Source organism: Mytilus galloprovincialis, chromosome 6, assembly GCF_965363235.1.
Source record: "Mytilus galloprovincialis chromosome 6, xbMytGall1.hap1.1, whole genome shotgun sequence".
Classification (NCBI taxonomy): domain Eukaryota; kingdom Metazoa; phylum Mollusca; class Bivalvia; order Mytilida; family Mytilidae; genus Mytilus; species Mytilus galloprovincialis.
This window is the reverse complement of record NC_134843.1, coordinates 32,659,017-32,682,167: the sequence shown is the minus strand read 5'-3', so window position 1 is coordinate 32,682,167 and position 23,151 is coordinate 32,659,017. Positions and strand designations below refer to the sequence as shown.

At 30.2% G+C, this 23,151-nt stretch overlaps 1 protein-coding gene across 4 annotated transcripts in view; it reads left to right on the top strand.

The window, feature by feature from the left end:
* The window catches only part of LOC143079386 (ras-responsive element-binding protein 1-like), a 51,652-nt gene that overhangs the window by 8,274 nt on the left and 20,227 nt on the right, over nt 1-23,151 (top strand). For 2 of the 4 annotated variants that reach the window (XM_076254679.1, XM_076254677.1), the window contains exons 1-2: nt 2,499-2,660; nt 16,100-16,206. In XM_076254679.1, coding sequence (XP_076110794.1) covers nt 2,588-2,660; nt 16,100-16,206 — 180 coding nt within the window. In that variant the 5' untranslated portion in view covers nt 2,499-2,587. Of the gene's footprint in view, nt 1-2,498; nt 2,661-16,099; nt 16,207-23,151 lie in introns of those variants that run through there. The other 2 variants (XM_076254678.1, XM_076254680.1) reach the window with 2 other exon arrangements.

Genomic DNA, 23,151 nt, shown 5'->3' with positions numbered 1-23,151 from the left:
ACCGAAAATGTAGCCTTTGCGGAGTTGGTAATTTCAAACTTTCACCCAACGAATCACAGTCGTCTTCAACTGTTGAATGGCAAAAATATGAATATATAACTGAAAAATCGAAGGGTAAAAATGTAAGGCGCCGACTGACCCTGATAAAAAAGAAAACTAGCGTAAACGAAATGTTTCTCAATTTAAAAAAGCTTCTCGAAACTTTCCCCGCTCACCAGCACCGATCAAACTGGCAAAGCAATCAACTTAAAAGTCTTGTTCAGAACTTGCCAGTCAATCATTGCATATGCATCCACGATTATTCGGAAAATTATCGCTGTGTCGAGAAAGAAGAAATCCAATCCAATTACTTCCAAAGAACTGAATGCAGCATTCATGTAACCGTCATGCACCGACACGCCATTTTAGAATACGATGGTGTAGACAGTACAGAAGAATTTCCGGAAATAATTACGGAACATTTTTTCGTAATTTCCCCGGACCTGCAACATGATAATGATTTTACAAAATATGTCCAAAAGAAAGTTAAGGAATATTTAGATTCAATATCATACACAGTTGATCATATGCATGAATTCACAGACGGTTGTTCTAGCCAATATAAATCGCGGCACTGTTTAGGAAGTTTATCTACTGCCATCCCTGATTTCGGATATAAAACATTCCATAGAAATTTCTTTGAAACAAGCCATGCAAAAGGGCCTCAAGATGCCGCGGGGGGATTTATAAAAAGACAGGCGGACATATCTGTTCTACGTGGCAATACAGTGATTCAGAATGCGAAGGATTTATTTACGTTCTGCGAAAGTAGCCTTAAAAAGCCAAGAAGTGCATTATTTAAAAGAAGGGTATTTCGATATGTGGACTCAATTGATAGACACAATTCCAAAATATTTAAGCCGATCTAGCAAAATAGACAAATACATCATGTTTTTACTAGTACATGTAATGAAATCATTGTTTCCGATCTCTCTTGTTACACGTGCGATCAATGCATTTTGGGGAATTATCTTAACTGTTTAAATGTAGAAAATACCGGGGTAAAGAAAACTATTAAGCCACGCGAAATAACACAAACTTCTAACGAAGAAGAAGTAGCACAAGACACTGACATTCTTTCAGAAGACATATCAGATTTGGTATCCATAAACTCTGTTGTGGCTGTCAAAACCGACGATGATAACTTTGACTATTATTTAATGAAAATTTCCAAAGGTTCACACGTATTGAATTCAGCAGAGAGTGACAGCTGGGGTGCTACATATCCCCCTGGATTCGAGGTTTTCCGGGGTCATTATTATGACAAAATCAGTGACAATGATCCGTTAAAATATAAACTTTTAAAGACAAAGACTGCTTTGGTACCGACGAAATCTCTGCTATACATACTTGCTGATGTAGATGCCTCTTATCGTATAACTATTTCAGAGGACATCCATCTAGACATTCTTTCTGTATTGGACAATTTGGATTGAAATAAGAATTAAATTATAAAACATCATGCACTGTTGTTTAGCCACTCATAAAATATTTTAGTAGACCTTTCCGATTCAAATGAAATGATTCAACGTGGCTCTGCTTATAATTAAAAAATATAAATATATATATATATATATATATATATATATATATATATATATATATATATATATATATATATATATATATATATATATACGTCTGAGTCAGTGACAACCCTACAACAGATGTATCCATCGGATCGCCATCAATGATGGTGATACATGGCTGTGTACATAATGTATATACAACTCGTCTAAACATAATGTTTAGACGAGTTGTATATATATATATATATATATACATTTTTCGTTAAATAAAATATACATGAATATCTTTACTGAAAAAAAATATTCCCATGAAAAAAAACCTGAATGAATCAATGCTTACACATTAGAAATCACATTAGAAAAACGTTACGTAAAAAACAAGAAAATAAGACGGCTTTTTGCTATATTTCCGACGTTACGTTATTATCACCAGTATTTTGCGCGACGTCATCACGTACGGTATCATCGTGTTAGTGTACTCGCTTCTTGATTGATCTTAATTCAGATCTTAATGCCGTGACTTGGAAGAAAACTTCTACAATGATTTTTCGCATTTCAAGTTTTTTTTTACCGAAAACCAAGGATTTACAACTATAGTAATCCTATCTTACTATACAAATCCTTGCGAAAACCAATCACGTATCTATATATTCAATGGAGTCAGCACTTCTGATGTTTAACAGTTAGTTATGAAAATCGTTGACAAAACCTGAGACTACTATATAAACACATATATATTTGTTATCTCAGACCGAACGGGGATACAAGAAAAAGCGCGGGAAAGTAATACCGGAATGCGTGACGACTTTTATCATCAACATAAAAGGGAAGTAACTGGGTATCACAGAGAAGATAATCAAGAAAAAACAAACTTTGATATAAAAATAACCCCACAAAACTAGCAAAGTTCAAATATGTATGAAATAAAACAAATCAAAATACAAGAAAAACAAACCCATTTATAACCGATGACTGAGTTAGTGAGCTCTGATACAGATCAGCCGATTTAGACTTCCCACATGCATGACATGATCGTGGCACATGTCGATATGTCCCAGCTATTTCCACAGCAATTTTATTTGTTCTACAAAAGTGAGTAATCAGATCTGTTGACACAACCGTCTCTTTTCATTGAGTAGATAGGGTAATAACAAATAATAATCTGATCTTATAATGCACATAATGAGAGGGGGGGGGGGGGCTTTTTTCGGGACGTCAGGATTTGGGTTTTTTAAGCTCGGGATTTCGTGATTGAGCTGGGAATTCTTTTTTTGAAATTCGTGATATCAGGATTTACATTTCTTTAGATTCGGGTCCTCAGGATGTTTTTAAGCCGGAATTTCAAGATCAGGACCCCTCTAACCCCCCCTCTATAATTCTCAACTTACCAAAGTGATCATGAAAGACACATAATTCTTGGACTAATACCTATATAGTCTCACTCTGTCGTCTTGCTTATTGTATGTGTGCACACTCCCTCATACATTATTGAAAAGAACAACAGACATTTTTATTCTAGATAACTTAATCTTTACTTGGGTATCAAAACACAAGACTTGAAAAAAATCACATGCCTTTAATTTTTTGGGGGTTCATTTTGAACTTATGGTAGCGACTGGCGGACAAGACAATTCTTCTTAATTTGAACTTCTTGACAAAAACTGATACCTTGAAAGAAAAATTGCATCAGGATGTACAACATGAATTAAGTGTAAATCTGAAGAGCATTATTAATTTATGTTACGTATGAAGAAGATATCTTTGAAGTATTGAATTATACTGTAAAACAATGTGAAGTTAATTCATTGATATGTCATAAATACAAACTAACGGATTCAACATGCCAGATTAGGCTTCCGTGAATTCTGTCCAAACCCTTCTTAGTTCAGTGACAAAATATTCATTTAATCTTCAATGGATTTAATGAATAATAGTTTATCACTAGGATATCTATACAATTGTATTGATGAAGATGAGTTGAATTGCACCTTTGTGTAATTATCTCTGATTTAGTTATAATTACCGAGATACAGGTGGTTAAATACCTTGGAATTTGGCCAACGACAACATCATGCAACACTGTTTAAAATAGACTATTCATCTTGATCTACAAAATGAAAATATTTTAATGCATGGTACTGAAGGTCGAGTAATCGCAGATCTTATTCATGATGAATAAATGGTTATAATTTATCTAATTTGTAGACCAGTAAACTTGCTGAATGATGTCCTGTTAAGTGGAGATATGATTTAAAACGTGGTTGGAACAAATTATTTTAAATGGATAAAAATGTCCTTGTTTGTCATGTTATCAATAAATAATTTTCTAAAGAAGGCTATTTTTTAGTCATTTTGAGGTGTCAATTAAAACAGTTTCCAGTTTTCAGAAACTTTTTAATGATGATTCATAACAAAATTAGTATAATTATATTGATAATGAATTCTTCCGATTTAATTTGCAGAATGACAATTGCCGATGTTAAACGATTTTGGAACTCCTAAGAAAAGACTTGATAAATGAATTTGAACTATGTGCGTTAGCTGTGAATAACAGTACATCAAAATGTGTTGAAGTGTTTTAAAGTATACTTGGGTACTTTTGAAACCATTTTTTACTTTTAAACAAAAGATTGTTAATTAACAAAGGATTTAATTAAATGACTTCACCAGCTTAATCTTGTTAAGACAAATGTCACTCCATTCCTATCATACTTTAACCGCTTCATCTGTTTTTAATGAACAGTGTGCCCTTCGGTAGATCGTGTCACTTTCATCGTTATTAGACTGGCTTAAAACAAAAGATGTTCAATAACAATTAAACAAAAGAAAATCAGTTGCAGAATAATATGTAAGAAACAAGATAGCAGGAATTTTCATTAAATTTTTGGCAACCATCGCCAGTTTTCTTTCACAAATATTTGAAAGCATTATTTTCCCTTTCACTGCCGACTTTATGGTGTTACGATAAGGTACAATACAGGTCATAGGCTATCCTTTATAACAATAGATGTAGGTATTTGGAAAACAATTGAAATTACTTTGTATTGTTAAAGAAACTTTTAAAACTAATCTCATTGGGGTATTGTCTTCCTAATAGATTAACATCTGGGCTCCTATTCTTCTCGCCCCAGTGCTGCAATTATTGTCCCGTTATAACTTTTCTTCTCAGTTTCACCGCTGAATAATACATCGATGCATATTGGAAAAAGTTAATATTTCATTTTCTTTTGTTCGATTCTTATTGGTTGCCAAAATACAACCGAAGTGATTGTCATGTTTATCAGTTTTTGTAAAGTCGAGAATGACTTTGTATTTTGTATTCATTTCAATTGTCATAAATAATTTTAGTGTCTGAAATTTTTTCTTGGTCATCAGATTTTCATTTCTAATAATAATGAAATATGTAATAGTAAGATATAGATGTTGTTATTATGTTAACACATCAGATGATTATTAGTAATTCTATGCTATTTCGAAATACTTTATAATTAAAAATAAATTCATATATATATAAAAATATCGTGACTGCTGTTTCTGTTGATTAAATCTTTAATTTGAAATAATATGTACAGTCCCTGTTTATATATTGAATATGAAAATACATGTATTTTGTTAAAATTTGGATGCTTTTGAAAACAAGATTGGCAGTCAACTTTTTCTAATGGCAAGCCACCTAATACATGTACCCTTGTGCTACTTCAAAAACCCACAACAGCTTTCTTAATTTTTGTACACAGGACATACCCTTATCATTTGGACTCTGGTGGATAGATGTTCATATTTTTATAAAATATTGATTTGGTATATGTGAGACATACCCTTATTAACCTTGGACAAGATGAAATCAATTGATGATACATCTTTTATCTTTGAAATTAAACACCTGTATAAAATTTTGAAAATTGATTTTCATTTCTGATATCAGCGATATTGTCAACATCCTGGAGCCTCAATCATTCCACACAGAGACTTGTAATTCTAGATGACCCATATATTGATTTCTAAGATTTATCCTCAAACTCATAAAGGAAATTTTAAATCAAAGTATTAAGAAATCTTTTGACAAATTTGTTTGTCTAAATTTTCATCAGTGTGATCTTTTGTTCAGCTTGTCACGTCAAAATTATTGATACATGTACTTGAGTGAAACACTACTTTCTGTTCAGTGTACATAAGAATTTGTCATTTGGAATAAGGAAACTTTCATAAGCTCAACTTATGAAACTATATTTTTATTTGTGAAAATTGGAAGAAAAATTTAAAAAAAGGATACTGGTATATCATTATTTTATATATTGAATAAATCAAACCTGTTTGAAGTTTATGTATTCATTGTATGAAAGAATTCATCTTTGATGTTTTGTGTTGAAGTTCTTGCAGAATTCAGAAAAATATGACTTAATAATAAGACAATTGAAATAGAGCCGATAAGCTCAAAGCACATATACAGTGTATGTATAAACCTTAATGATAAATTGTAAAAAAATAAAATTCCTTGGTGTATTCGTACCTAAATTGTTTATAAAGACATATACAACATACATAGAATGTCTGAATATATCGGTAATTACGTGTGATATAAATATTTGAAAGCTCATAAAAAATGTGTAATAGACAACATTAATACATGGTTGAAGATTCAAATGAGACTTCAGAAATGTATTTAATACCAGGTATCTTTGTTAAATCATCTTGAACAGGAAAATGACAAAGTCTTAACAATGACAACATCTATTAAGATCATAGGCACATAGAAATTAACGCTCGTGTATAGTCATCATTAACTGTGTAACGGTACAGGAGGTGTGGCCTTAGTAAAGCGGGCAGCCATGTTATCATCTTGACCTATCTTCTGTACCCAGGATGATATTACCCTCACATCTATACAATTATCAGGTGCTGTCGTTACGCTCAACAAATTTCGATAAAATCCGTATTTTAAGCTTTTTTTTAGTGATGCTCAATTGTTAAGGTAGTTGATGCATTTGAACTGAGTTACCTTTCATTTTGGAGTTCATTTATGATATGTCTTTATTTGATTATGCCCTACATATATATCTTTAAGTATATATGTATGTAACTTCCGTGAAATGGTTTAGTAGAGTTTTATTACCCATTTATATATATATATATTACGTTTATTTCATTTTACAAATGGTGAAATAAATTTGCTACCATATAATGTTTTTTTTCAAAGCCTGACAAACGATACAGGATTTAAATCGAATATCATTTTAAAAAATAAAAAAAGCTCTTTTATTTTCAATGTCTTTAGAAGCCTTGAGTTCAGTTTTTTAGTACCTGAATCTTATCAAACTGAGACACCGTCTTATTGTAAGAGAAGTATAGCAACAATAAGATAAAACTTATAGGCTTAACAAGAGAAATTTGAGCAGATTCTATCCTCTAAATGAGATCAAAGAAATCTTCAAAGGTGTTAATTGCAGGTAATTACCTTGTAGATGATAGAGAAAAATAGGTGATACTTTAGTCATTGTCTACTTTTATCATAGAGTTATCTCCTCTTGGGATTAGAATTATCACTTATTTAAGCTTATTAATAACTACCAAAAACGTGTTTATTAAATCAATAATGGCCGTCTTTGATGTAAATGAATTACTCAAATACCTATTGTAACATTATTATTGTCAGCATCCAATAGTTATTTGTTGTATTAAGTCATGTGATGTTTGCCAAATACTTTGGTCTATCTCATTGAATTATCTCAGGTAGAAAAGATAAAAGGATGAAGCACCTGTATTTTGTCCCACCATAGTAACCGACCTGACCACCCAGGGCCATTTTGTCATTTTGAAAAAGATGTTGATTTTAGTACTGAGATAGGAGTAGCACACCTATTGTTGACACTAATCCTGTCGTCTGCTGGTATTTCTTTTCAGTATGGTGAATCAAATCTTCACACAAAACCAGCAACTTGATAACTGTTTCCGGTGATAAAGCCAGCCCTACAGTCTTCATCCTTTTCAGGGTATCAGGGGTACTTAAAGGGTTTAGTCTTTAAAATACAATTTACAGTTTTAGTTGTATTTCTGAAAACTTGACCTAAATATAGCAATTAGCTTCCCGGTATCATTTAGAAATAGGACTTCCTACTGTCAGAAGATATTTAAAAAAAAAAATTTTTTTTTTATACAATTGCATCTTCATGTAATGTATTAATCAAAATTTACAAATATTATATTTTTTTCAAATTCATGCTACATTTGATATTGTTTTGGACTTGTGTGACCTATGGTAAATTGTATCCTCTTAATTAAAAATGATTGGCAGGTTATGCAATTTATAACCATATAATGTTTAAGATCATGAAGATTAAAAGAATAGAATTTATTTAGTTGCATTTGATTTTTGTTCACATTGTACTTTATGAACTTTTTTAAATTAGAGATCATAAAAGTTTTGAAAGAAATTGATTCATTTTGAAATGTATTTTTTATAACCGATTTCTTTCTCTTTACAAAAGGATTAAAAGTATAAACAACTTTTAGTGGTGGTCTAATAAAGGCCGACATCCCCTTATCTTTTGGAAACTGAGTTATCTTTTCTTTTGTACATCATCCAATCTCTAAATCTTAAAGGTCGTATTCATTGGTGGAAATAATAAGAACAAAGTCTTTATGATAACTTTAATTGATATTTTCTGTCGTTGAGTACCTTGATCATGGAGCCTAGTTTCTTACGGCAAAGAATGAATGATGCTTGATGTAAAAATCTCAAATTTCAAAGACATTTTCCCTTTTTGTGAGATTAGGCGATCGCTTGGCAGTTTCCATTTACTACGTGCAGTCACCTTTTCTATAGTCCCGTCGTCCTGTATTGAGATGTCTATCTTAACCAAGGACAATCGGTGAGTCACTATAAGTATAATGCGACTGGCTTTAAAAAAGGGATTTTCTTTCAACATCCTTTCAAATACATCAGGATTTAATTGGTAGCAACCATCAACGTTGAGAAGTAATTATATTTGCAGCAAAATACTAATCATTTATTAAATCAGTACAGCATTTAAAGTATCAATGTTCGATGTGCAATGAGTTTAAATTAAATTGTGATCTTATTTACTGATAATGAAGTGATGAAATTTTTATATATTGTAAACTATTCATAATTTTCCGCCTTTTTCATAATCCAGTTGCTGATAGACATTCAGGTAACAAAAGCCTTTCACTCGGAAGAAAAAATCAAGTGTCGGAATACTAAAGAAACGCAAACGAAACAAGGAAACCAGATTGATGTATAATTTAAATCCGAAAATTCTAATAAATTAAACTTGAATTAATTTAAGATTACAGGATTTCTAAACACGAGATCACTTTTTTGGGTGAAATTTGGACCAAATTTAAAGCTCCTTATTGAAGAGAATTGATCAAAGTGTATAGTATATTGATATAAATGTCTCTATACAAAATTTATATGAAAAAATTAACAAGCTAAACTAGCATCTTGATAAATTTGAAATGTCATGTTAAATTTGAAGTTTAAAAATCTTCAAAAACACAAAGTAGTAAAAGTTGCTTAATTTAGGAAACAAATTCAAAGAAATGTCTCAAACCAATTTAAATAGAAGAATTGGACCTGGTTTTTCTTGTGAAATCAGATACTTAGCAGTTTTCACTAGATCAATAAGAATATATTTGATGAAAAACTGCATGGTTTATATTGAATAATATTAACATGTCAAAATTAAACAAACCTTTATTGACAGAACCATACATAAGATTTGTTTAGGATGTTATTGGCAGTTTTCTCGGTGGTGATGTCGTTATGTGGGATATTTGTGCCATATATTTGTAGCTGACATGTTGATCAATCGGCCAGATAACAAGAGAAAAAGAACGAGGGGATGTAAAAAGATCTCTGGATGATAGTTTTATCCTACCATAATGTCCCGTTTCATCAATAAATCAATACGAGTAGATAGGTCAGGCCTGTACCTCAACATGAGATGCAAACAAAGTTTTATACCTGTTTAAAGTTTCTAAGGACTTTTTTGTTTAACTTTAATCCATTTTAACTATTTTATGTTCCTTGTCAAAATTTTACAGAACTAATTTATCAAAGTCAAATTTTGTGATCTCAATTTGAAAATATTAAGTTCATGGCTTAGTTAACTTAGTTGAAAACTATTTTTATTTTATTAATTCTACTAAACATGTGTGAACAAATAGAAATACTAAAATAATGGTGTATCATTGCCAATAGTGAAAAAAAATGAACAGAAAATAGACAGAGGATGCAATACGTTGACAAATTGTGCAGGAAACAACGACACAAAAAATTTCAATCTTTTCAAAATTCATTTTCTTCATCATCGTTTATAAACATCGTTTCAAACAATTAAACAAGTTCAGAATTGTTCATTTTTCATAGAAAAAATAAGATATGACACTTTGATTTGGCCAATTAACCTGTAGCACACAAAAAGTCAAGATTTTTTATACCTTTTTACATATATAGTAACACAGTGACAAGGTTTGCCATTTATGTAAAACACATTATTAATAACATAACTAATTGACATGGAAACCTTCTTGTCTCCTCTAGTCTTGTTTGTTAAGTAAGGTGTTAGTTTTGCCTGTGGTCCCAAATCAGTCAATGACAAAACAAATTTGGAGTTGTTCCCCGTATAATCGTATAATTACAAATTGTAATTGTTTCTTTTTTCTGACGACCTTCTAATTGCTTTCTGCTCTTTTTGACAAAATGAAATTTTGGAGGTTTGAAATTGTGTAGTAATAGACATGTAAATTTGAAAGACTGGTCAATTATGAATCTTTAAGATAAGATTAAAAAAATTTGACATTCTAAATGCAAAATTAAAAGTTAAGGTACTAATATTCCGCACTTTGTGATAACCTCATAAAAAAATTTTGTTTGTACTTTTTTTAAGGATTTTTTGTCTTGCATGTAATGAGACAGCATTTCTAATTAGAAATAGATGCTATAATTTCCACAAGGGGGTGGAGCCTACATTTCATAGTAGAAAAGGCATAAAAGAACAAAATCCTCTCAAAAGTTTTTCAGATGTTCATAAAATTGCAACTGCTATATTTTTAAATAACATAACCTGATAAAGTTATTAAAGCTTGGTGCTGAGAAAAGGATGCACGGTACCAATCTTGGTTCATTTTTGGTAAACTTTTATTTTTCTCAAGAAAGATCCTAGTATTAGAATTTAGAGAAATGCACATTTAGCTACAAAATAATTTCTTAAATCTCTTTGACAGTTCCCTTTAATACATGTGTGTAATACTAAAAAGATAGAAGAAGAATTTGCAGAGTGTCTCATTTTTAGGGCAGAAATTCTGTTATGAAACTTTCGTTTTACTTAATTTATTAAGCATGATCTGGAAACATTGTTTCCTTATTTAATATTTTAATTAAAATTTATTAGCATATTAAAAAAAAAATGTGCATTTAATGTTTTCTTATGTCAGAAATGTGAAAGAAAGGCAATTAATGGAACAGCAAAAAATGGATTTTCTAAACACATTTTCATGTTCTTGGATTCATAATTCTTGAACTTAATAAATTTTGAAATTAATCTTCCAAGAATAATATATGTTTTCATTGTAAAGGTACGTACACCTACAAGAAAATAAGTACATGAGGAGAAAGTTAATGTTAATGAATTCTTTAAAAACTTGATTTGAATACAGAAGAAAGCGATGGCCACATCTATCTTCCCTTGGATGCTAAATTTGTCATCCTTACGGGACTTTAATAGACAAGTCATGTGCTCATTTGCATATTTGCCAAGAGGAAGATGTAACACCATCAATCATTGGAAACTTTTTGCTGTAACAAATATATATAACTTTTAAATGACATCTTCTGTCATCAGCAACTCCGTCGGAAGGTTTTTGAAGGTCAGAACACCCTTTCTTAGAATTTAAAAGTTATGATTGCTTACAAATTAGTGTATGTAAGACTGAAGGCATAGTTATAACCTCTAATATCAATGAATATGGCACAATTTGAAGAAAACAAAATGATGAATTTGAATTTGCAATTAATGATGTGGTTTTTCAGTCTTCTGTGTATAACATGGTACTACCAATAGGGGGTGTTTAATTTCCTTGAATAGCCTTGAGGGTCTCACACAGTCAGGCCTTATTTAAAGGTAATGGGGTGACCAGCTGTTTGGTTTACTTCTACTGGTAGTCCAGTTTATGATTTGTCAATTACTGGTTGCTTTTTTTGCATTTAACTGTTTCCTTTTTGATTTATTGAAGTTTACTTGACTTTGAAGTTTATTTGACTTTCACAGTAGCAAATATTTCATGAATGTTGAGGACGAATTATCTTTTGAAATAAACTGTAAAAGTATCTCTTTCTATAAAATATTAATGCGTACAAGTACAATGAATGTGCAAGTACAGAGTTGAAGAAATTGGAAACACTAGGATAAACAAATCATTATGTATCATTTTTGACAATAAAATGCATGTAGAAGAAAAATTGCTTTTAAAAAAAAATTTGCAAGAATGCAGATTTCCATCAATTGATCATGATGTAATACTGTATCATTTTTTTTTTTGGTTTTCATACTTTTGTGTTGAAAACAAAGAATTATGATAAACACCCCTTATTATTTTCACCTTTTGAATTTGCAATTTGAATGAAAATGTGAATTTCGGAAGAAGATTTTTGTTCCATTTTGTTTCAGCAATGTTCTGCTTTGTTTAAATAGTACAAGGCATTTCCTTAAATGAACATTTTCCTGGTATTAGTCATTCGTACTATTTAACTTCTTTTCTAATCTTCTTAAAAGCTTCAGATACTACGACTTCTTATCCCCTTTGTCGGTTAAATAAACCCTTATCGGGGTCACCTCATCTGGCTGTGTTCTCATCAGCACGGTTGGATTAACGTCAGCTGATACTGATTGAGAGCAGATAGGAGGGGTTATCAGTAACGATTTTAGCCTCTTTATGGGCTCTTTAAGCATCCATTGAAATACACCTAAATCCAATACCATCTCCAATTGCCAAAAATTATGACCTTTGTATTCATCGCTACAGTGATGAATATAAGGATATTTTTCTGGTTGTTTAGGAATGAAAAAAGCATTTAATAATGATGTATTGAAATATGTCTCAATGGGTAACGTTAAACGTAAAGATGTTATTATATAGTGTCTTATTAAACATCTAAAATGGGTCTGAACAATTGATACATAGACACGATTGTTATACAATTCATATATGGATACTTTATCAAGATAATAGCCTACAAAAAAATTATCCCTGACTTGTAATTAAATTTTGGATTGAATCTTGAGATTTTTAAATTCCTGTATGTAACTTTTTGGAAATCCATGATATAGAATTAGACGATTTTAATTATAAGGCAAAAATGTTATTGCTTCATCTCAAAACTTTTTAATTCATTACAAAGAAATAAAAGTTCAGAGACTCAGTATCAGAACTAGAAGTTAATTGAATTCACTTGAAGATCAAGGATCACGAACAAATAAATGCCATCATTGTTAATTTTGTAGGTAATGGGAAAAAAGTATAGAATTTGTGAAAATATTTGAACATCCTTAAAGAATTGCAATTACTGGAACATATTCCATTACATATATTTAAACTTCTTTATTTCAAAGTTTTTATGATAATAAAGTTGTGACAAAGAGATGCTATTTGAAAGAAACTTGTTATTTTCCATGTTTGTTGAAATGATAGGCGTTTACGTGATGAACTGTTTGAAACTGTATTCATGGGTTAAAACTGGGATGATGAGGGCGTTCCTTCCTTAAAAGTAGAAGAATCGTAAAAATTGATTGTAAGTCAAGACATTGTCATGATTGTTATCCAGCTAGATGCTAAGTCGCCACCAAAGTTTATTTAGTCAGTTGCCTTTATAGAAAAAGGATAAAAGAAAAGTTTGATGTTAATTGGCTTCTAGTATTTAGAATCAATTTTCATTCTTTTCGGTATCACCTTAAAATGAAACAAATATCATACAAAGACATAAAATAATTTCATTAAATATTTAACCATATTTGTTTGATATAAAGAAAACATTTGGCTGACTTTTGTTTGTCGACATTTTCTCTCTCGGAAATTGATTTTTCCGTTCTCAGAATCCATTGACGTCAAGTTGTTAACTTTTATCACATTGATGTTGGTCTATATTGCTTTTATTGTACTTGATGTTGACCAAGAACTCAACATCAGTTTTTACGACACACCTGTGTCGGCATGCAAATTGAATTTACCTGGCTTCTTTGTCTCCTTATTTACTTGTTTACATTTGTTATGGCATGACCTTTGTCATCCAAGGTCAAGCATCTCTCTTAGTATACAGCCTGCAGGCTAGTATTTGATTGATCCTACGATTATTGTTGCAGAAATAGCAAATATATGTTTTTTGGACATCATTGCCTTTAATGGATGCTTTTATGTTTTCCCGATCCATAAAACCGTGTTCTAATACATGTATTGATGATGTGACTAACAGTTTATGGCTATTTTAAGTCTACCTATATACCATCTTAAGATTTTGATCTACATGTTCTCAATGAAGAAAGCAATTAATGATATATACCTACATTTGTATATAGACTTCTATAAAAGTCAAAATTTTTAACTTTTTATTTGTCTTTTCTACAATTTTTAGAAAATGAATAATTTGATTTCTTACAGTTTAAAAGGATCAAAACTTTTAGTCAGTCTTATGCATTTTAGAATTTTTGGAATTGATCATTATAAAGTACATCTTTTGGCACAAAAACTTGTCCAATTAGGATTTATATATAAAGTATTGCATTTGATGACAAAAATTGATGATTTGAAGGTCATTGATCTTCAAATACTTTTCTGTTAAGTTTCCATTCCAAAGCAACTGAATTAAAAAAAAATCCAAAAAATATTGCACTTGTGCACATCAACAGACCATCAATTTATGAATTGATGCCATGATTGCATGAAATTTATGGTGTTATCCAATCAGGATAAACAATACAAACTATGTTGTATTAAAATAAGTTTTAAATCCTACTTTTGTCAGTCTGGAGCTAGAAGAGAAGATTTTTAAAATAGAAAACTATACATTTGTATTTCAGTTCCTTAATCATAGAAGCACATTGTTTAAAATCTATCTTCTCAAAAATTTAATATTAAAAAGGTTAAGTAGCCATGTCTTCATTTTACAAAAATCTTTTTTTGTTCTGATCATGAGCAGCACTTCATACCACCCAAAACCATAAAATTAACTATTTATGTCTTCATCAAAGGCCGATATTAAACAATTTTGACACAGCATTTTGTTCTATAAGAAAACTGAAGCACATTAAAGAATTTTTCCGTTGATAAATGTATGATGTTGGGAAAACCATTGAAATACATTAAATTTAAACAGATCTGTAAATATTTATACATGTCTTTACAATTTCTTTATTCAGCTTTGTAATGGTTAATACTTTAGAAGATGTTGGGTCTCATAAATTGTAAATAGATGGAGTTTTTCTTATGAATTACTTTGGACCGCAACCTCTTCAATCCTGCTAAGTCTCGTCATGTATTTTTCCCATAAAATTTTCATAAAAGCATTAAAGTGTACCCGGTTTTGATATAAGGATGTTTGCATTACTAAGAAAAAGCATTAATGATACTTAGCAGTGATTCAGGAAAAAGAATTATTGATTTTATTGGTAAAACGTTCTGTATTTAATAAAGCCAAATCGGTTTTAATAATATTTATCAGTTTGCTTCTATAGGTATTTCACAACATGCTTTGGTATTTTATGGGAAAATATTTGAACAAACGAGGGATGTGAAATGTTAATGACATGATATTTTTTCAAAGGTGAAAAATAACATAAAAAAGGTCTGATCATGGCTGAAATACAAAATATTAAAATATTCATCGTGTTCATAGTTCCTGCTAATCTGTATATGGGGTTAATGTCACAAATGCTGCAACCCAACAATTAATTGCAACAAGAAATGAAGGTCATAAGGTCACAATTGGTTTCATTGATGAAGGGGTCCTTGTTTCACAAACAAAAAACGTATACCTATATGTGCATACATGTACAAATAATAATTCATAATATAAATGCATAAGTATATAACGTGTGGACAAATTTTATTATTACTGTAGTTTATAAATTGGTATCCTTGTACTCACACTTCTGGATGACCTTACAAAACTACAATTTACATGTCTTGAAATAACTCAACTGAGATGACAGAACAATGACAACTTAGAAAAAAAGCAATTCTATAAATAGACAATAAACAAAGAGACAACAGGCTCTAGTAGCTATCCAGATTTAATGGACCAAACAGTGCTTTGAGTGTTTTTTTCAGATGAACCTTGTTAATCATTAGCTCATCTTCTTTTCAAGATATTTTCAGCATTTTTGTCCTTCTTTTGATGAACATTTGATAATTTTAACTCTTTGCTACATCAGTGTGAAAAAGACCTGTTTTTAGCAGAAATAAAGTCATACTTTAACATTTCAGAATTGTTAAAATTCAACGCTTTCTATTTACAGCTCAAGAGGATGAAGTTGTTGCAGTCCCAGTAAATGACCATCACTTCACACCAAATGACCATCACTTCACACCATATACAGAAGATGAACCTGAAGAAAGTGACCAGGTATATAAAGCTGGACATCAGGGGTTACTGTCCACATACTTGACATCAGGGGTTATTAGATATAAGAATGTGGTATGAGTGCCAATGAGACAAATCTCTCATCCAAGTCCCAATTTGTAAAAGTAAACCATTATAGGTCAAATAACAGTTTTCAACACAGAACTTTGGCTCACTCAAAACAGCAAGTTGTAAAGGACCCAAAAAATTACTAGTGTAATAATACTCAAACGTGGAAAACCAACGGTGTAATTTATATAAAAAATGAGAAACAAGAACTTCATCAACAAATGAAAACCACTGTAAAGGGGTTATTGACCACATACTGGACAACCAGTTACCAGTGTGGATTTTTGTTTAAAATGATGGATGTAAAAAACAAATTTGATATTTTTTTACCTGTACCTGATGTAACATTGAAGTAACATGTATCTGCCTCAAACATGTGTCAGACATAATTAAACACAAATTTTCAAGAATTTTTGTGTGTGCATACAGTACATTTAAGTTACATCGTACATTAGTGGTAGTATTGAAAATTAAAAATCAAATTGTTCAGTTTCTTAGTTTGACTTTGAAATGACCTTATAAGCAGATTCGTAACTATATTAATTAAAATTCTCTTGTCAGCAGTAAAAGTCAATTTTTCAAACAAAACATCATATTTATGTTAGCAGAAGGAAGCTGATATTTATGAAATTTTTTTTTTAACTTTAACCAAATTTCTATTTCCTATATTTTTTCATATTTATCGTTTGTAAATTTCCTTGTATGTTACAAATCTTTTAAGTGAAAACGTGACTTTTAAAGCATTTTATCCCAGTTCAATTGTAAAAACAACAAAATATGAGATGTCGTAAATTTTAAGATATTACTTTAATAAGGCACTTTAATTGAATAGTTTCAGAAGCAATATGAAAAGTAAATGCTTTTATTGGAATTTTTAAGTCTAACAGTAAATATATAAAGGGTCATGGTTCTAAACGCGGTGAAAAATTCATTACAATTAAAAACAGAAAATGATGTTATTAAAAGCCTGTTGAATCATCTTTAGGAGTCTTATGAGAAATTGTTTATACAAAATTTTAACTATTGATTTGTTTCCCTCCACATTAAGATGAAAGGCTACTTATAAATACCTTATTCTCGTCACCTGAGTCAAAATATATAATATAAAAGGTATTGAAAATTTTAATCCTATAATGTTGACATAATAACTGGACTCCCATAGTGGACCTAATCACCCTTATGGTCTTAACTGTATCATCTGGAAATTGAAAAGTTACACAATGTAGTCATTTTAAGCATCAGCCTGAGGCTGTCCACTTATATATGTTGTAGCATGCTTTTAGAATCAAAGTATATTTTGACAGAATGATTGGTTGAATAGAATTTACAGTTATCGTTTTGACACTTGAACGATTTTCAATTCATTGAAGTAATTGTTGCAAACTCAATCCCATGGACAAAGCTCTTACCCCGGTATATTTGTTGTGCAAATTGATTTTTACCTTAATTTTCATGTAGTCTTTGAACATTTCAAAGATTGTATATTGAAAGAAAAATATGTATAGGTAATTGTTGTCACCAGGTGATAACTAGGGCTTTTATAAACGTGGCCGAAATTAAAAATGATGGAGTGGCCCTCATCAAATAAAGAAAAATTCGATAACTTGATGGAAGTTCTTCTCCCCTTATCAACAGTTAAGTGAAATTTGATATTACAAACTAAATACAATAATAATTTAATATCTAAAATTTGAATTATGATTAAATTTAAAAGTAGGTTGATAAATTAGTGGGTTTGTCAAACCTCTTATGAAAGGCTGTCGAATGATAATGATGCTGCTATACATAAATAGGGTTGGAAATTGTATTTTGATGAATAATTTCTTAAAATGTGTTTTTGATTCATTCCTTGTAAATGTACTATTAATGAAAGGTTGCATTGAAAGGTTTTCATTTTATATTGTCAAAATTTCTTTTTAAAATGTTAATAGATAAATTCAACTAAGTCGGTTCGGAATTCATTCCTGTATAAATGCATTATCATCGTTTTAATCATGTAAATCAGAAAAAACATAAAAATTAAATGATTGATTTATAAGTTGCATGTTTAATGTCCAGTGGCAGATAGTAATGCAAAGATAACATTTATCTGTTTAAAAATCAGAAAACTTAAAAAGGTATATTATAGCCCTTTTTACAGGCCATCATTAAAAATTTAAACTAAAAAATCAAAAAATTTGTTAAGAACACAAAACATGTTTTACATAATCGTTAAATGACATAATCGCTATATGTTATACATTTTATGTAGATCAAATGCCATAGTGCTGAAATTTAATTGTAGATCGATGCACACGCATAATTTGAATATCTTATCCATTGATAGGTTAGTGTATTATTCTTCCTGAGAACCTATTGTGAGCTGTCTCATCCTAAAGTTTATTTCAATTTAATTAAATCACCTGAAGTTATCATTTACCATCAAGCTTTTATATAAGGCTGCAGAAGCTTCAAACACTGCCAAAGATTTAAACAATAGTTTCAAGTTGAGCGTCTAGTAAATACCCCAAGATAAAGGAACATTTGACGGGTATTGTCAATACAAGATGTGATTTTCGTGTCTAGGTTGGCTGATTTGCATACATAATTGAATATATTCATAAACCTCAGCACGGGATACTGATACGACAATATTTTATTTGTTAATATGTCATTATGATAAGAGACACAAATTATGCAGACATAAAAATGAATCATTGTTTTACGATTTTTTTGTGTATTGTGTTATCCACTGTGATGTTTTTAGGATGTGGGAATGAGATGATCGATGAGTCATAAATATTTGAAGCTAAAATAGTACTGTCTTTTGTTTTTGTCCTATGATTATTTATGTTTATCATTTAGACACAAAATTTTTATTATCCAATCATATATATATGTTAATTTTTTTTCGTCCTCCATAATGTTACTTGTTTTCCATAAAAATTTCTTTCAGTTGACAGGTATTGTTTCTGTTAAAAAGTTTTTGTTGTATAAGTTTTGTCGTAAAAATAAATATAGATATTTATCATGATTTTCACAGAAAATCACTTCTTCGGGATGAGGGAAATAATTACGAAAAAAATTTGCTTTGAGATCTCAATTGTTTTAAAAGTTGATGAACAAAAAGAATGTTGTTTTAAAAGTTAATGAACAAAAAGGTCGTTAAGTAGAGGAAAATAAATTTTTAATGAACGAAACTGCCGGAAGTTCTATTTCGTCATTGATAAATTTTATTATAAAGGTACAAAATTTCTTCCTTTATAAAAGAAAAATTCAGCCTTTGGTAGTTGTTCCCATACTAAGAGATATAAAACATGACGCTTATCGTAAGTTTACATCCCGGGAGACAATTCTTATTCAATTGTGGGCGATATCTGTACCGAATACTAACTTGTTCTTCTGTGAATAATTCTCATACTAAATTTCACTCATTTAATTAATTAGGATCTAAAATGGCAGAATCACTTTCATTTTTGTCCTTTTATGCTTTGAAAAATGAAACCGAACTATCCGTCAAAACCTTTTTCTTCAAAAATTCATCAGTAAATGAGGAATGAAGAGGCCAAAAATAGATTTTAATATTTTTAAATTGATACAATCTATATGTATTATTTAACCTTCAGATAAAGTCTGTAATTACATCAAAAATATGATAAAAAGTGATGTTTATTAAAAGGATGTTGATCTCCCTATTAACAATAGATATCCATTCACGTACCACATTGTGCAAGGGTATCGCTCTTGAGGTTGGTATTGTATATTTACCCATACACATCAATTAACGTTCTCATTGAAAAGCAATTGAAAAGCGATGAAAATGATGTGACCAATTTAAAAGAGCAGGAATAGACTTGAGAGTTATCAAACATATATTGTAACCCCCACTTGTCCTTGGTGAAACTGTTCCAAGTAGCTAGGAGACGTTTACTGAGTACTGATTGGAACTAAATAAACGTTTCGTTTACCCAAGGCATCAATTTCCGTCCTAGGCGAGAATGTTGATAATTTATTTGAGTTTCATTCAAAACTTTTGAGATGATAGTGTCAACTTCCTTTATAAGGTTACAATCGTATAACATGATGTGAAAACATTTTGGTTTGTACCGATATGATCTTCCGATCAATTAAAATTATTTGGCTCCTGTCATGGCTTTCTCATACACCGGGACATGAGACGTAGATTTTGCAAAACATTTGTAAAATTGCATGATGCATTGAGAAAATCTTTAATTTAAAATATCGACAAATTGGGTAATTAGTTGGGGTCAAGGTGCGATGTTTGTAGTTGTAAATTTCAGCGACAAATTAAATACTCACACTTCAATCAAATTTATTTTTGAACTATTGGCATGTTAATTAGGTATTACGAAGGATAATAGTCAACATTTTTCATCAGTTGAAATCTTAATTTTCTTTCAATTTCAGTCTAAATGCAAAGAAAATAAATTTAAAGATTCACGATGTTATTTTAACATGCCATGTTTCTGATAAAGTCACAATTGATATTGAAAAGAGGAATCGTATAGGAACATTATGTTGAGTGTCAGGTTCCTTAGTGGTGGAGCCCTAACTGTAAAAATGTGTATCAAGCTTTTACTCAACAAAGTAATAAGAAATAGTTTTGTAAAAGGAAGAATAAGGGAAGTTAGGTTGAATGGATATTCTTTTGTATCTTAAGATATTGGTTCTTAACATATGATGACAGACATTGTATTTGTCCTGTCCGTATGTCTTTCCATCACTGACAGAAATTAGAGAGATTTTTGTTCAACAAACTTAAATTTGTTGTCTTTCTAAGCTGTGAATTTTAACATTAAATTAAAACGATTAATTTAAACAAAAAAAGTGTGAAAAATACACATAGCATCTGATTTTAATATAAATAGAGACTTTGTACTCCCGGATGCATTAAAGATGAACTTTTCAAAATATTTGATATAAATACGTGAAATTTGATACAATTTTTGGAAATTAATCTCCAGCGAAGATAATTTCATCAGAATCTGAATAATAAATCATCTCCGGTAGCTACCTGTATCCAAAAGAAGAAACAGTTATGGATATGATCAAAGTAAATTTATATAACACACATATATATATATCACATTAATTTCTTGTCAAATCTTGCCGACGTCAGAATGATGTGGAATAAGTTTCACATGACAGATTGTTACTATTTTCAGTCATTCAATGCAAGAAGTGGTTAATTTCATCTCTATTTAAACAACTTAAAAACTCTCCATTGGTCTCCCGATCGGTGGATTTGGTTACAAAATATCCTGTTCCGTAACATCCCTGTACATCAATTTATGATTAATAAGTGGATGTAAAAATTGGGATAAGTACTACTATACATACTTGTTTAAATAATTTATTACTTATATAAAAAGATCATTTTTTATGTACTTAAAGTACCTATCTTGTAAAAGACTAAGTACCTATCTTGAAAAAGACGTAAAGTTGATCTTCTTTATATATCCATACACCTGTCGTTACTCAGCAATCTAAGATACAGGTATACTGATGAAGATGAGACATCTAAGAGGATCTCCATGGGTTAAATTTTATCTTTCAAGTCTGAAATAATCTGATGGGAAATGAATTTAGTCAAAAAAAGAAATTGATCCAGAAATCAAACTCTTATATAATTAACCCTTTCCTCCATAATGACACCTTTTGACGCCACCCCCTTTACTCCATAATGACGCCTTTTGACGCCTGTGTAGTCCCTCAGTTGAAACTTCTCACCTATGAAAAAACTTCATCAGACTTAATAAAAGTTGTATCTGATAGAAAAAGGATATTCATGAGAATCTATGACTGAAACTTCATTGATGAAATATTTGTTTTTGGCAATGCATTAATAATTTAAACCTGCTGATTTTTTTTTTTTTATTGAAAAAATCCTATGCAAATCAAGTATTTTAAAAAAAAAGTATCCATGGAGGAAAGGGTTAAACCGACTTAACAATCAGCCCTTGCCAAAATAATTAATTATAATCATCTAGGAAGTTTAAATATTCATAAATTTCAAAAGTTTGGGTTTCAGGATTTTACAATTATGAGGTTTTAATGATACAAATGCATTAGCTAAAAGATTCTGTTAAATATTGTTCAGCCAATCCTTTGCCTTTTAAATCTTTAATTCAGTATTTGTTAATTTATAATGAATATTAGATCTAATTTGATTCTCAGAATCTACACCCGTAAGTTTTTATGAACCCCACGATTTTATGATACAGGATGTATTAATTTCAAATCTAATTCATAAGCATTCGAAAAACATCTTAAAAAACATAGATCTGCATGAGATGTTAAAGCATGCTGTCGTTAGTGTCATAAACTCAGTGAAATGTAGCCGAGGATATCACATTACAAAAAATATAAGTACATGATGCAGGACCTGTTAAAAGATGAACGTGATTTGATATAATAATTCTTTTCATCAGTTAATTTTGTTCCGTCAGGGTTTAAAAAGTAGGATCAAGAAATTTATAAATGGATGCTAGGATCCTTTCAAATCGTCAAATGCAACACGATTTTTATTGAAGTCAAAATACACTAGGCTCAGTTAATGGCTCCCATTTCCTTGTCAAATATATTGGTTATTATTATGTGATGATATAATGTATGACATAAAAAGCATAAAGACCAACATCTAAATAAGTATGTCTGCAAATTTCTTGTTTGAAATTGTTTGAATAATTTGATAATTGAAATTGAGAATTCTATCCTACATGTAGGTAATTCCAATTTTTCAACTTCAAAATTTGAAACAGGGACAAAAATTGTTTTTCCTAATATTGTTTCTATCAAAACAGTAGTAAAAAGATAATTGATGAAGATCAATAGTACTTTATTGGTATGTGATTCTGCCCTCAGGGACAAATGTAATAA